The 12333-nt window shown below is 45.2% G+C and overlaps 1 protein-coding gene across 1 annotated transcript; it reads left to right on the top strand.

Annotated features, from left to right (window-relative positions):
• Positions 1-5049: 5049 nt before the first annotated feature.
• On the top strand, positions 5050-12305 carry GPATCH3 (G-patch domain containing 3). Its single transcript, XM_028513623.2, has 8 exons — positions 5050-5241; positions 5368-6113; positions 7326-7750; positions 9602-9776; positions 10089-10148; positions 10740-10861; positions 10985-11112; positions 11550-12305. Exons 2-8 carry the CDS (start codon positions 5678-5680, stop codon positions 11764-11766), a joined length of 1563 nt encoding a protein of 520 aa, XP_028369424.1. The 5' UTR covers positions 5050-5241; positions 5368-5677; the 3' UTR covers positions 11767-12305.
• The last annotated feature ends 28 nt before the right edge of the window (positions 12306-12333 follow it).

The raw sequence follows: 12333 nt of genomic DNA, 5'->3' as shown, positions 1-12333 counted from the left end.
TTACCCTTCCCCTCCTCCAACGCTGCACAACTGATAATTAGAAGGCACACCTCTCCATGACCCCCCCAACCTTTTCCCTCTCAACTTATGTTTCCATCACCCAAATAGCTTCCCCTTATTAACCCTACCTTGCCCCCTTTCAAAATGTTTTCTGACCTTCCCCCCATTCCCCATGTGGTTTGGGAGCTACACTTCTGTTTGTTTCACGGCTGTCTCTTGAGTCACTTCTTATGCTCTACCCCAGCCATCTGCAAGAAACACAAAGACAAAACAGCAAAACTAAAGAGAGAATTGCAGTATAATGTAATAAGGAAAATACAGTAATGCTTTCTCTGTGAGACTGCAGGCTTTCCAAAGGTGGGGGACTCTTTCTCCATTATCAGCATCCTCTTAGGAATGGGACCTGTGTCTCATCAACCGGGGAAGGTAGAGAAGGAAACAGGCTCAAGACAGAGTTTGAAATTACTCAAGGTCTGGGTAGATCACTGTACTGGGATTTGAACACAGGCCTGTGGGACTCTGGGGACCAGGCTCTTGCCACCAGCACAGGCTAGAGTGAGTCATGGCAGGGTCCAGCTATCTGGAGCCAGCTCAGCAATGGTTCACTGACCATCCACCTTTCAGCCATGATCTCTGCTCTCAGGCCCAACCAGGGATGACTCACTGGGAAGAAAGGTCAGTCTCCGGTACTATTTTATTATCATTATTATCACTACCTTCATTAGCTAAATCACTGACTGCTTATTAAGCAGTCAGCCACTGAAGGGGGCTGTGCCTTGCACTGACACACCCTGGCCTTGGGGCAGTCACATATTCTAGAACCTGTCATGCCGCCAAAAAGCCAATACCCACTAGCCATACAGCCATTCACTTCATTCACCTTTCAACATCTCTCATGACATCCACTTGTACCAGACCCCTGTGCTCGCTACTAAGTGACACAGAATAAATAAGGTATAGTCTCTGATTTCATTGAACATCCTGTATGGCAAAGAGAGACACATAAGTAGTCATTGTAACACACAGAGTGATCTGAAATGTGATAGAGGGAATGCAAGAGGCAGCTCAGAAGAGGAAGTAATTAAATCTGCCCGGAGGTGGGAAAAATGTTTCAGCCAAGTGGTGACTGCTTTGAGCTAAAGGGAATGAATAGGGGCTTGCCAGACAAACCAAGGGATGGGCATTATGGACAGAAGGGATGACGGGTGCAAAGGCACAGACGTGTCAGAGAGCACTGTGGCAAGAGATGGTGGACAGAAACCATGTCACAGAACAAGGCAGCAGAGAAGGCAATCACTGTAAAACTGGTGGAGGTGACAAGACTAAGCTCTCAGGGGAATCAACATTAATGAAGGGGACCACCCATTCCTGGAAGATCATTCTGGGTAGCTACTAAACATTTATTGAAAACTGTGCTCTAAACACATCACATGGATTATGTTATTTAATACTCACCCTGGGTGGATACTCATCCAACAACTCTGTGCTGGAAGTACTATCATTATCTCCATTTCATAAATGTGGAGACCAAGGCACAGCAAGGTTAAGTAACTTGCTCAAGGTTGCACAGTTACTAAGTAGTAGAGTCAGGATTTGAACTCAGGTGCTCTGGATTTAGAGCCTACGCTCTTATACATGATGCTATCAGGTATCTTTACATATTAGGAACAACCAACTGGAAAATAAATTTTACTATAAGGCAGAATGAGAGTGAAAATGTAATCTTGGTTACCTTCAGGTTTAAGTTTTGTAAAAGATATTTGTTTGTTTGTTTGTTTGTTTTTGGAGAGAGGGAAAGGAGAGGAGAAAGAGAGGGAGAGAAACATCAATGTGTAAGACATACATCAGATCTGTTACCTCTCACACACCCCTACTGGGGACCTGGTCTGCAACCCAGTCATGTGTTCCAACTGGGAATAGAGCTGGTGACCTTTTGGTCCAAAGGCTGGCACTCAACGCACTGAGCCACACCAACTGGGGCCCAGATTTAAGTTTCTGATGACAAATCTGACCTGTGTGTTCCCCCAAGGAAGTGGCCCCAAGTTTTCTGGAGGCAGTCCCCAACCAACAGCTAGTGGCATATCTCCATGTTAGTGCCAGTAATATTCATTCCACCAATAACAATTTACTGACAGTCTACTACATACCTAGCATCATGCAAGGTCCTGGAAATTTAGTTCCACAAATGGCAATTGCACACAATCATAACTGTATAACTTCTTGGGTCATCTAACAGCTTTTCTAAAGCATGCCAGCTTTACTTTGGTCCACACTGTTTGCCATAAAGCATTTATTTTTCAATTTTTATATTTTCAAAAATATAGTTTTAACTGAACCTTGTTGTATAACATACAGACAAGTATACAAATCACACAGGTATAGATTGATGAATTATCACAAAATGAATATATTCCTATAACTACCACCCAGCTCAAGAAATAAAACAGCATTAGCAACATCCCAGAAACCCTCCCCATCGGAGTACCCTCACCATCCTTCCAAAAGGGCGTCATTATCCTTGATTTCGTAAGTGAGATTGCTTGTTTTAAACTTTATGTAAATGAAATCATATAGCATGTACTCTTTTGTATATGTCTTCTTTCACTCAGTATTTCCTGAGAGTCATCCTTCTGCTGTGTAGCAGTAATTGCTTCATTTTCATTGTACAGTATCCCAATACACTATAATTCATTCATTCATATACTGCTGATAAACATTTGGTTCATCAAATAATATTGCTAGGATTATTCTTGTACATATCTTTTGGTGCACAGATGTTTGCAGGTCTGTTGTTATATAACAAGAACTGAAATTCCAAGTTATAGAAAGTGTGCTCAACTTCAGTAGATCTTGCCAGTTTTCCAAAATGGTTCTACCAATCTATACTTCCATTAGTTAATTTTAGAATCCAGATACAACATTGTCTCCATTCGCAATTATCCAGATGCTCATTAAAATTGGTTTTTTTATTTCTCAAATAGGTATAAATTTGTGATCACCACAAAGTAAGCATTGCTTTATGTTTTTGAAGTTATTTTCCCATTTAAGATGTTTTTATTAAAATTGAATAAAGCAAAGTAATATTTATAAAATACATGTAAAGAATACTGTTGTACAAGCCCTGGCTGGCGTAGCTCAGTGGATTGAGTGCGGGCTGTGAACCAAAGTGTCGCAGGTTTGATTCCCAGCCAGGGTACATGCCTGGGTTGCAGGCCATAACCCCCAGCAACCGCACATTGATGTTTCTCTCTCTCTATCTCCCTCCCTTCCCTCTCTAAAAATAAATAAATAAATAAAATCTTTTTAAAAAAAGAATAACAGTACAATGGCCCTGGATGGTGTGGTTCAGTGGACTGAGTGCCAGCCTGCAAACCAAAGGGTCACTGGTTCAATTCCCAGTTTAGGGCACATGCCTGGGTTGCAGGCTGGGTCCTTGGTGGGGGGTGCACAAGAGGCAACCACACATTGATGTTTCCCTCTTCTTCCCTTCTCCTCCCTCTGAAAATAAATAAAATCTTTAAAAAAAATAACAGTACAATGAATAACATTCATCATTGCCCCATAAGTCATTATTATCATCAAGTTTGAAGTTCCCAAAGGTAATGAATACCCTGAATTTCAAGTTAATCATTTCTTTACTTTTCTTTATGGTTTTAAAGCATACTTATTTATGTACCCCTAAAAACATTTTTAGTTTCCATTTTTGAACTTTATATAAATGGAATAATTGTGTTTTCTGACTTCCTTATTTTCACTCAACATTATATATCTGAGATTATTGGTACTAAATGCCAATTTATTTCTTACAAAAAATGCATCTATGAATGTTCATATATACTGTCAAATAAAAACAAATTTGGACTTAGTAAGGAGAGGCTTTATTTGAAATGATTATTGCAATGGAGGAAAGGAACTATTGCAATAGGAAGTGAGAAGCTTTTGTAATGGGAGAACACTCTGATCTTAAGATCTGCATGTGTTTCAAGCGTTAGGCAAAAGAGTTATTCTTTCATAGGGAAGAGTACACGGGCTAGAAAGAAGGTTGCGAGGATGTGGAATGGCCAGGATTGGCCTTGGCCTGATGAGAGGTTTTACCCTGAAGCCAGTCTATTCTCTGGAGGGACTGTTAAGGAGGGCTTGTGTGCTGCCTGAGGACTTATGGGGGGGGGGGGGGGGTTATGGGGGGCACAAATTTCAGGGACCTGGGGGGAAAAGAGAAGCTTACCAAAGCTTGGTTTTGAGATTTTATTTATTTTAGAGAATGGAAGGGAGAGAGAGAAACTTCAATGTGTGGTTGTGTGGTTGCTTCTCGCGCGCCCCCTACTGGGGACCTGGCCCACAACACAGGCATGTGCCCTAAACTGGAAATCAAACCTGCGACCCTTGGATTTGCAGGCCGGCACTCAATCCACTGACCCACAGCAGCCAGAGCATGGTTAATAAACTTTTTGATGTGATAGATTAGTGGGGACAAGCAGTTCATCTGAGAGCTTATGAAGCAAAAAATTGGAATTTGGAGCCTGTGCATTATCATAGGTAAACAAGGGGGTGTCCATATGTTTTATCTGTCATAGAAGGTGTTTCTTTGCAGCCACCTGTGTTCCAGAACACAGGTTGAGGGTTCTTATCCTTCCCTGTTTTCCAGGATCACAGGGTTGGTAAAGTGCAATGACGTCAATACGCCTCCTGATAAACAAGCAAGAATTTCTTTAAAGTATAGACCAATAAGCAGAAATGCTGGGTCAAAAAATATGTGCAACTTCATTTTTACTGGGCAAATTGTTTTCCAAAGTGGTTATACTAGTTCACACTTCCACCAACAGGGTATGGTATCTCCACGTGCTACACATCCTCACCAACATTTAAGGATTTAAGTTTTGTGTGTGTGTGTGTGTGTGTGTTTGTGCCAATCTGGTAGATGTCTTCTTGCCTTTCCTTGATTATTAAAGAGATTGAACATCTTTAAGTATTCATTGGAAGTGTTTCTCTTCTGTCAAGTGACTTCGACCCACTTTTCAACTGGATTATCTTTTTTTTTTTTTTTTTTAGTGATTTGCGTAAGTCCACCAGTGTTTTGGAAGAATAAATGGGTGAACGACTGAAAAGTCTCTAAAGTAAGAATTAAAATTAGATTGGGGAGATTTCCCAATGACTAAAAGTCTTGAAAACTGCACCTCTTGCAGGCTTCTAATTTGATCCTCATAAGAGTTTATGAAAGAGTTCTGTAACCCCATTTCTCTGGTGAGTTTTTCTTAAAAAAAAAAAAAAAAATCCTCACCCAAGGGTAGGTTCACTGATTTTAGAGAGAGGGAGGGAGAAACACCGAAGTGAGACAAACCAACGGGTTGCCTCTATTACACCTCCTAGGATCGAACTCGCAACCTGGGCATGTGCCCTGACTGAAAGTCATCCGGAAAAATTTTAGTATACGAGACCAAGCTCAACCAAGTAAGACACCAGGCCAGAGCTCAGGTGAGTTTTTCCATCATCGCTGGCTTCTCTTGGTAGGACGATGACCCCCACAACTTCCCGGAGACCTCCCCAATTACAGGTGCCAATTCTACAGCCCCCCGCGGACCAATCACGGACTACACACAAAGTGACACAGACTCTCTGCGTCGGTCGCTCGCGGTGTTCTCGAGAGAATTGGTCCCAGCCAGTCATGTGACAACCCAAGATGGCGGTGCCCAGCGAGGGGGAGGAAGAAGCGGCAGTTTATTTAATTGTGAGTGGCATCCCCCCGGAGTTGCGCTCGGCCCAGCTACGGAGCTACTTTAGCCAGTTCCGGGAACAGAGCGGCTGTGGCTTCCTTTGTTTCCATTATCGTCATCGTCCTGAGCGGGCAGCTCCCCAGGCTACTCCCGACTCTGGCCTAACTCCTATGGGCCAGAGTCTTGCCGGCACTTTAGACACCGATGCCCACGATTTCTCCACTCGGGACTCTGCTCCCGCCCAGCCCCGCACCTGCTGCTGCGTCATCTCGGTACGGGGGGCGGCTCAAGCCCAGAGGCTGCTTCGCATGTATTCGGGCCGCCGGTGGCTGGATTCTCAGGGGACTCCGTTGCCTGGTCGTTGTTTCATCCGCAGACTTCGGCTACCTACGGAGACATCAGGTAAGGTTGGAAAAGATAATAAACTGGACCTGGGACGCAGGCCCTTTTCCTGACAGGTGATGAGGATAAGTCAGTTCTCTGTTTACGTCTCTATAGGAGTTTAGGTCATTTCTGGACAGAGCTTCAGGCTCAAATTGCAGTTAATTTACTTAGGAAAAAAAAAACAGGAAGGGACCTATGCTTATGATCTAACATTTTCCATTTAATGTCCCCTTCTAGACCCTTTTTTTCTATTTGAAGGCATTGATTTTTGCACTGACACGGCATAAGAAGGAAATCAGGTTTCTAATCCTTTTATTGTCTTTATCCTGCTGCCTTCCTTGCTCCAGACCCAGTCCTCTCTTAGTAAGATGCAAATGAAGAGACTTTTTGTTTTCTAAGGACAGCTCCCATTTTCATGGGAAATCACTTTGATGAGGAATGAGAAACAGTGCAGAGCCCTCTCATTCATTCATTCAACAAACCCAGCTTATATTGCTAGACCTAGTGTTACTCCAGCTGGTAGGCAGAGACCAGTTGGACACATTCTGTGCACAAAGTCCAGAGAGGAAGTCATATGTATAAAAAGGTAATTGTCACAGAGATGCCGTTCTCATTGTTAACATTTACTAAGCACTTCCTGTGTACTTCCTAGGCACTCTTCTAAGCCTTTCATTTCTTTATTGACTCCTCATATCAATCCTATAAGATAGGATTTATTGTTACCTATTTTATAGGTGAGGAAACTGAGGAATGCAAAATTGTTACTTGCCCAAGGTTACAGAGCTAGTAATTGGAAGAATCACAATACAGGCCCAGGCATTTTGCTCCAGAGCATGTGCTGTTTATCACCAAGTGCTGTGAGAAGACAGAGGAGGAGAAACAAATAGGAACGTGAAAGCCTATGCAAGTTTCAGGGCATGTTAAATTGTTCGATGTGGCTGGAGCATGATATGAAGGTGTACAGGGGTTGGGGTTAGTGGCAGTTGAGAACCAAAAGGTCAACAGGAACCAGATCTGGAAGAAACTTGTGTGCTCAACTGAAGCAATGAGAAATCGCATGAAATTATTAGTTGGTTCTGGTCAGAGAATGGAGGAAGGCACCCTGGGAAAATTTGAAAGGGAGGAACATTATTAGACTAAAGGATTTTTAAACCTTGACCAATTTCTGGCTCAAGTGTTGCTGGAGGCTTTCTAGGTTTCAAGAACCATTTCTTCTCACTGCTTCTCAAGGTTTAGGCTCCTTTCCCTTCAAGACCCGGAAGGAACTGCAGAGTCGGAAGGCTAAGAGTGAAGCCTTTACTCTTGGTGACCTGAAGCAACTGCCAGAGCTGAACCCACCAGTGCTGATGCCCAATGGGAATGTGGGGACGCCCCTGCATGTCTTTTTGGAGTTGATCCGGGCCTGCCGCCTGCCCCCTCGGATCATCACCCAGCTGCAGCTCCAGTTCCCCAAGACAGGCTCCTCCAGGCGCTATGGCAATGTGCCTTTCAAGTATGAGGACTCAGAGACTGTGGAGCAGGAAGAGCGTGTGTACACAGCTGAGGGTGAAGAAATACCCCAGGGAACCTGCCTGACAGACATACCAGCCGGCCTCTGTGGAGAGCCAGAGGAAGAAGGGGAAGAAGAGGAGGAAGAAGAGTCACACTCAGATGATGTGAGTACAGTGAGCCACCCTGTCCTTGCTGGCAGCTTGAAGAGGCCAAGACCTTAAGAATACCACCCTTTGCCCTGGCTGGGTAGCCTTGTTGGTTGGAGAGTCGCCCAGTGTGCTAAGGTTGCAGGTACAATCTCCTGTCAGGGCACATACAAGAAGTAACCAGTAAATGCTTAAATAAGTGGAATAATGAATCAATGTTTCTCTTTCTTTCTCTCAATCATTAAGTCAATTGAAAAAAAAGAATACCTCTTTTCAATTGTATATTACAAGAGTTCTGAACCTGGAGTCCTCAGGAGGATTCCAAAGAATTAGAATTCCCTGGCATTAAATGTAATATGTAATTGCATGTGTAACTACACATTTTTGGGGGAAGAGGGGCCAGAACTTTTATCAGAAGATTCTCAAAGGGGTCATCTTTTCATTCCTCAGCAGGAATGTAAGGAGAGTCCTTTTCATAGATGAAAACCTACCAAGAGATAAGATCATCTAAGGAAGGAGAGGTAGAGCTGGCACATGAACCCACTCCCCTTTGCTGCTTGTCTGACCTCTATGTCCTTTCATTATGTGCCTGAGAAGTCACCTCTGTTTTCTGACCTTGAGTCTGTGGATTGAACACTAGCCTCCACTTCAGTTTTATAATGAAATACACATTTCTTCTACCTCTTTCTCCAAACTTGGTTATTCATACATAAAGTCAGGAGAGGTGTGATTTGTTGGGAAACTATTTTTTTCCATTTTACAACTTTATGTTTTCTATTTTTTAATTTTACTGTATTTTTCCATTACCATTTATTCCCCCCTATATCCTCTGCCACCTCCACCCATCCCCTACACCCCCTGTGATTGGGAAACTTTTTTTTTTTTTTGCACACACTGGGTAAAAAGTAATCCACCTATGCATTCAAAGCTTTAGGCACAGAGTTGCTAACACATCTGGACCACACCCTCGTGTGGTACCATACTGACTTCTCTGGCACCTGTTCCACAGCAGTGATTCCTGAGGCCTCCTGGAATTTAACCCAAACAGGGACCCCCAAGATTTCAAACCATAATTCATCTTACCATTCCACAAGTCCAGTTAAGCAGTATAAACACAGGGCCTAGCACAGGATTCCAAAGATATTCTAAGACCATTTCCTGCCCTCGAAGAGCTGGAAATCTCCCTGAAAAGAAAGGGCATCTGGGAAGGCTGTATAGTGTGGTGAGCTGGTTTGAATGCTGGCTCTGCCACTGTGTAGACATACTTACTACCTTGGGCACATCACTTTACTCCTCTGAACCCAAGTTTCCTTGCCTATAGAATGGGGTAATGGTACTCACCCCATAGGGTTGTTGGGGTGATTAAAGGAGCTAAGTTATGTGAAGGGCCTGACACAGTAGAAAATAGGTATTAGTTCTTGTCCCTTCTTTCTTTGTGATACCGTGTACAAAGGCCTAAACAGTGGTGCCGATTAAAACTGAGAAGTTCCAAGACCAGTGAGAGTGCTGTGGGCATCAGTGTGGATGGCTCCATGTAGACTATAGTACTTGAGGGAGGAGGAGGATTTAACCAAGTGAAGACATGAGGGTAAAAGGGAAGAGCAGATGTTTCAGGTAGGGGAAAAATATGACCAAAAACCAGAAATAAGAGTGAAGCAGGCTTGTCAGGGGGAAAAGACAAGTATGTTGAGAAATGGGATGGAGGGAGGGGTTGGTCAAGGACTCAAGAGCCTAATATGTGTTGCATCTGGAAGAATTTGGAGGAACAGTGCTGAGGGTGCATTTCATGGGCCTGTCCCCTGAGCTGCCCTCCTTGTGGGCCTAAAGTCAGGAAGCTAAACAGGCAGGTCACCTCTCCCCTTCCCCCAGGACGATGATCGGGGTGAGGAGTGGGAGCGGCATGAAGCACTGCATGAAGACGTGACCGGGCAAGAGCGTACCACTGAGCGGCTCTTTGAGGAGGAGATCGAGCTCAAGTGGGAGAAGGGCGGCTCTGGTCTGGTGTTCTACACTGATGCCCAGTTCTGGCAGCAGGAAGAAGGAGGTAATACTGGCACCAGTCAAGGGTGGGAGTGATTCCTGCTGCATTCCCTGGTAGTGGGCCCAAATAAAGCACTAGAAAAGTGACTTGCCTTGACTGTGTATGAAGGACCAGTTATCCTATTCAGGGGTGGGGGAAATTGGTGGGGTGGAAAGAATATGCCCTCCTGCAAATTCTGAATGATCCTCCCAGAGGAGAAATTTAAAACTACTATCAAAAGCCTCAAGTTCTAGAACATATGTCTAAGTATAGATTTAACCCTCAATAGAACTGAGAGTCCTTAGCTCACTCTGCTTAATGCTTTTACACCTGCAGACTTTGATGAACAGACAGCCGATGACTGGGATGTGGACATGAGCGTGTACTACGACAGAGGTACTGGTATTGGGCCAGGGGGTGTGGTACTGGGAGGTGGAACTGGTGTCCTAGTCTTGCGATGAAGTTTAGCAGACCTGCTTAGCAGAAGCTGAGACAGGACACCAGTTCCCTTGGGGTAGCTCACTGAGAGGGTTCCTCTCTTAAGATATCTCTAGTTGAGTGCACTCACTGTTGGCAGAGCCTTTTTCCTTTATGGAGCAAGGACATGAAAGGACAGCCCTCAGGAATCTCGGTTCTGGTGGGCAGACCCTGGTAGAGTGGGGATCAGGAACTCACACTCTGGTTAAGAATTTAGATTCTGGAATCAAAAATGACCTGGATGGGGAGAGAAGGGGAAGACCTGGGTTCTAATTCTATCTTTCATTTGTTGGCTGTATGATTTTTCTGCACCATAATTCCCTCGTCTGTTAAGATGGCAAAACTGAGGTTCCTACTCTTGGCGAGTTCCCAGTCTAATGAGAGAGAGAATAATAAAGTAATAAAACACCATAAAGAGGAATATGTAAATTTTGTGAGGAAGTCCAAGAAACCTGATTTTCCTCTCTTGCTGAGAGGGATGCTTCTGCAAACTGGGCTCTGCTTCCTCAGATGGTGGAGACAAGGATGCCCGAGATGCTGTTCAAATGCGTCTGGAACAAAGACTCCGAGCTGGCCAGGAGGACTGCTCCGTGATGGAACACCAGGTGGGCACCTTTGAGCGCCACACCAAGGTGAGTACTGTGCCCAGTCCATTGACCTCTTTTCCTTCTCTGCCCCTGTTCCTTCTCTCCACCTTTCATCTCCCAACCTCCAAGAGATCCCCATCTCTTGAATCTTCTCCCTTCCTTCTGCAGGGCATTGGACGGAAGGTGATGGAGCGGCAGGGCTGGGCTGAGGGCCAGGGCCTGGGCAGCCGGTGCTCAGGGGTGCCTGAGGCCCTGGATAATGATGGCCAGCACCCCAGATGCAAGCGTGGATTGGGGTGAGTATGGCTGAGGAACTTCCCTGGGGTCCCAAGCTAGCCTTTCAGCTATACCGTGCTTCCCCCTTCCCTCTGGTTTTGGGGTGGGTGCTCGAGACTCCTAGGGGGTAAACTTCAGAATAGTTAGATAGAAAAAAATAGGTCTGGATGTCCTGGGAGGGGTCCATTCCCTTAGTCTGAGGAATTTGGGCTTGATGATTGCCATTAGGAAGTCACAGAGCAGTGACAGTTGTTTTAAACTTTGCATACTAAAAATGAAAGCAATAAGGCCCCTGCTTACTGGCACTGTCAATGAATGGATAAGGGGGCTGGAGCGCGAAGATCCAGGCTTAAAGGCTCTGTCTTTAGAATAAACCAGATATGTAGTAGCTACTTCCCTGTCCTTCCCCAACCCATTTAACTGGGGTTTCAGAGACAGAGGGCCCTTTCTAATCCAGGTACCATGGAGAGAAGTTACAGCCATTTGGGCAACCGAAGAGACCCCGTGGAACTGGTTTGGGGCTCATCTCCACCATCTACGATGAGCCCCTACCCCAGGACCAAGGGGAGTTGCTGCTCCGCCGCCAGCCACCCACCAGCATGAAGTTTCGGACAGACATGACCTTTGTGAGGGGCCCCAGCTGTGCCTTCGACAGCTTCTCCAAGCCTGACTGACAGGTTCAGGGGCTTCCTTACTCAGGATTACTCATAAGTGCACAGTGGCAGCCCTCTGCCCCAGCCTTATCTGCCTGGGAAGCGTGAAGAAATCTCCCATGAAAGCAAGAAGTCTGGGAGCAGCAATCTGCGAGGCTCCCTCCGGGTGCTTTGTTATGAACTTGCGTTCTGGCTCTCTACCTCAGGGGCATTTTTACAAAAAGGCCCCTGTCCTCCCCTTTGATACCAGGGCGTAATTAGCCTCTCTTTGGTGGTCTAATCCTCCTCCCTGTTTGGGCTTGCGGCTGTTGCCTCCCCCACTACCTTGAAAAGCTGGATTGACTGAGGTTATTTATCATCACAACTTTCCTTAGGGTGTGGTCACCGTGAAGGCCAGAAAGAGTGGAAAAAGGACCTGGAAAAGGTGGTTTGTGGTGCTCAGAAGAGACGGTCTTGGGGCGGGCTCTCCACTGCTTCTACCTCTGTCTAGGACTGACTAGGGGGAGAATCCGCGGTAGGTGGCCCGCACCTGCGACCGAAAGGGTAATAAAGAAGTATGATTGGAATTCTATTTCTCTTCTGATTTGG

Source organism: Phyllostomus discolor, chromosome 5 (genome assembly GCF_004126475.2).
Source record: "Phyllostomus discolor isolate MPI-MPIP mPhyDis1 chromosome 5, mPhyDis1.pri.v3, whole genome shotgun sequence".
Lineage (NCBI taxonomy): Eukaryota > Metazoa > Chordata > Mammalia > Chiroptera > Phyllostomidae > Phyllostomus > Phyllostomus discolor.
Note: the sequence above shows the minus strand (reverse complement) of the source record. Positions and strands in the feature narration are given on the sequence as shown.

Bases quoted from the DNA above. Each gene is read 5' to 3' on its own strand.
- GPATCH3 (XM_028513623.2), top strand. From the start codon at position 5,678: ATGGCGGTGCCCAGCGAGGGGGAGGAAGAAGCGGCAGTTTATTTAATT. The intron at 7,751-9,601 runs GTGAGTACAGTG...CCCTTCCCCCAG, and splicing joins AAGAGTCACACTCAGATGAT to GACGATGATCGGGGTGAGGA. The intron at 10,862-10,984 runs GTGAGTACTGTG...TTCCTTCTGCAG, and splicing joins CCTTTGAGCGCCACACCAAG to GGCATTGGACGGAAGGTGAT.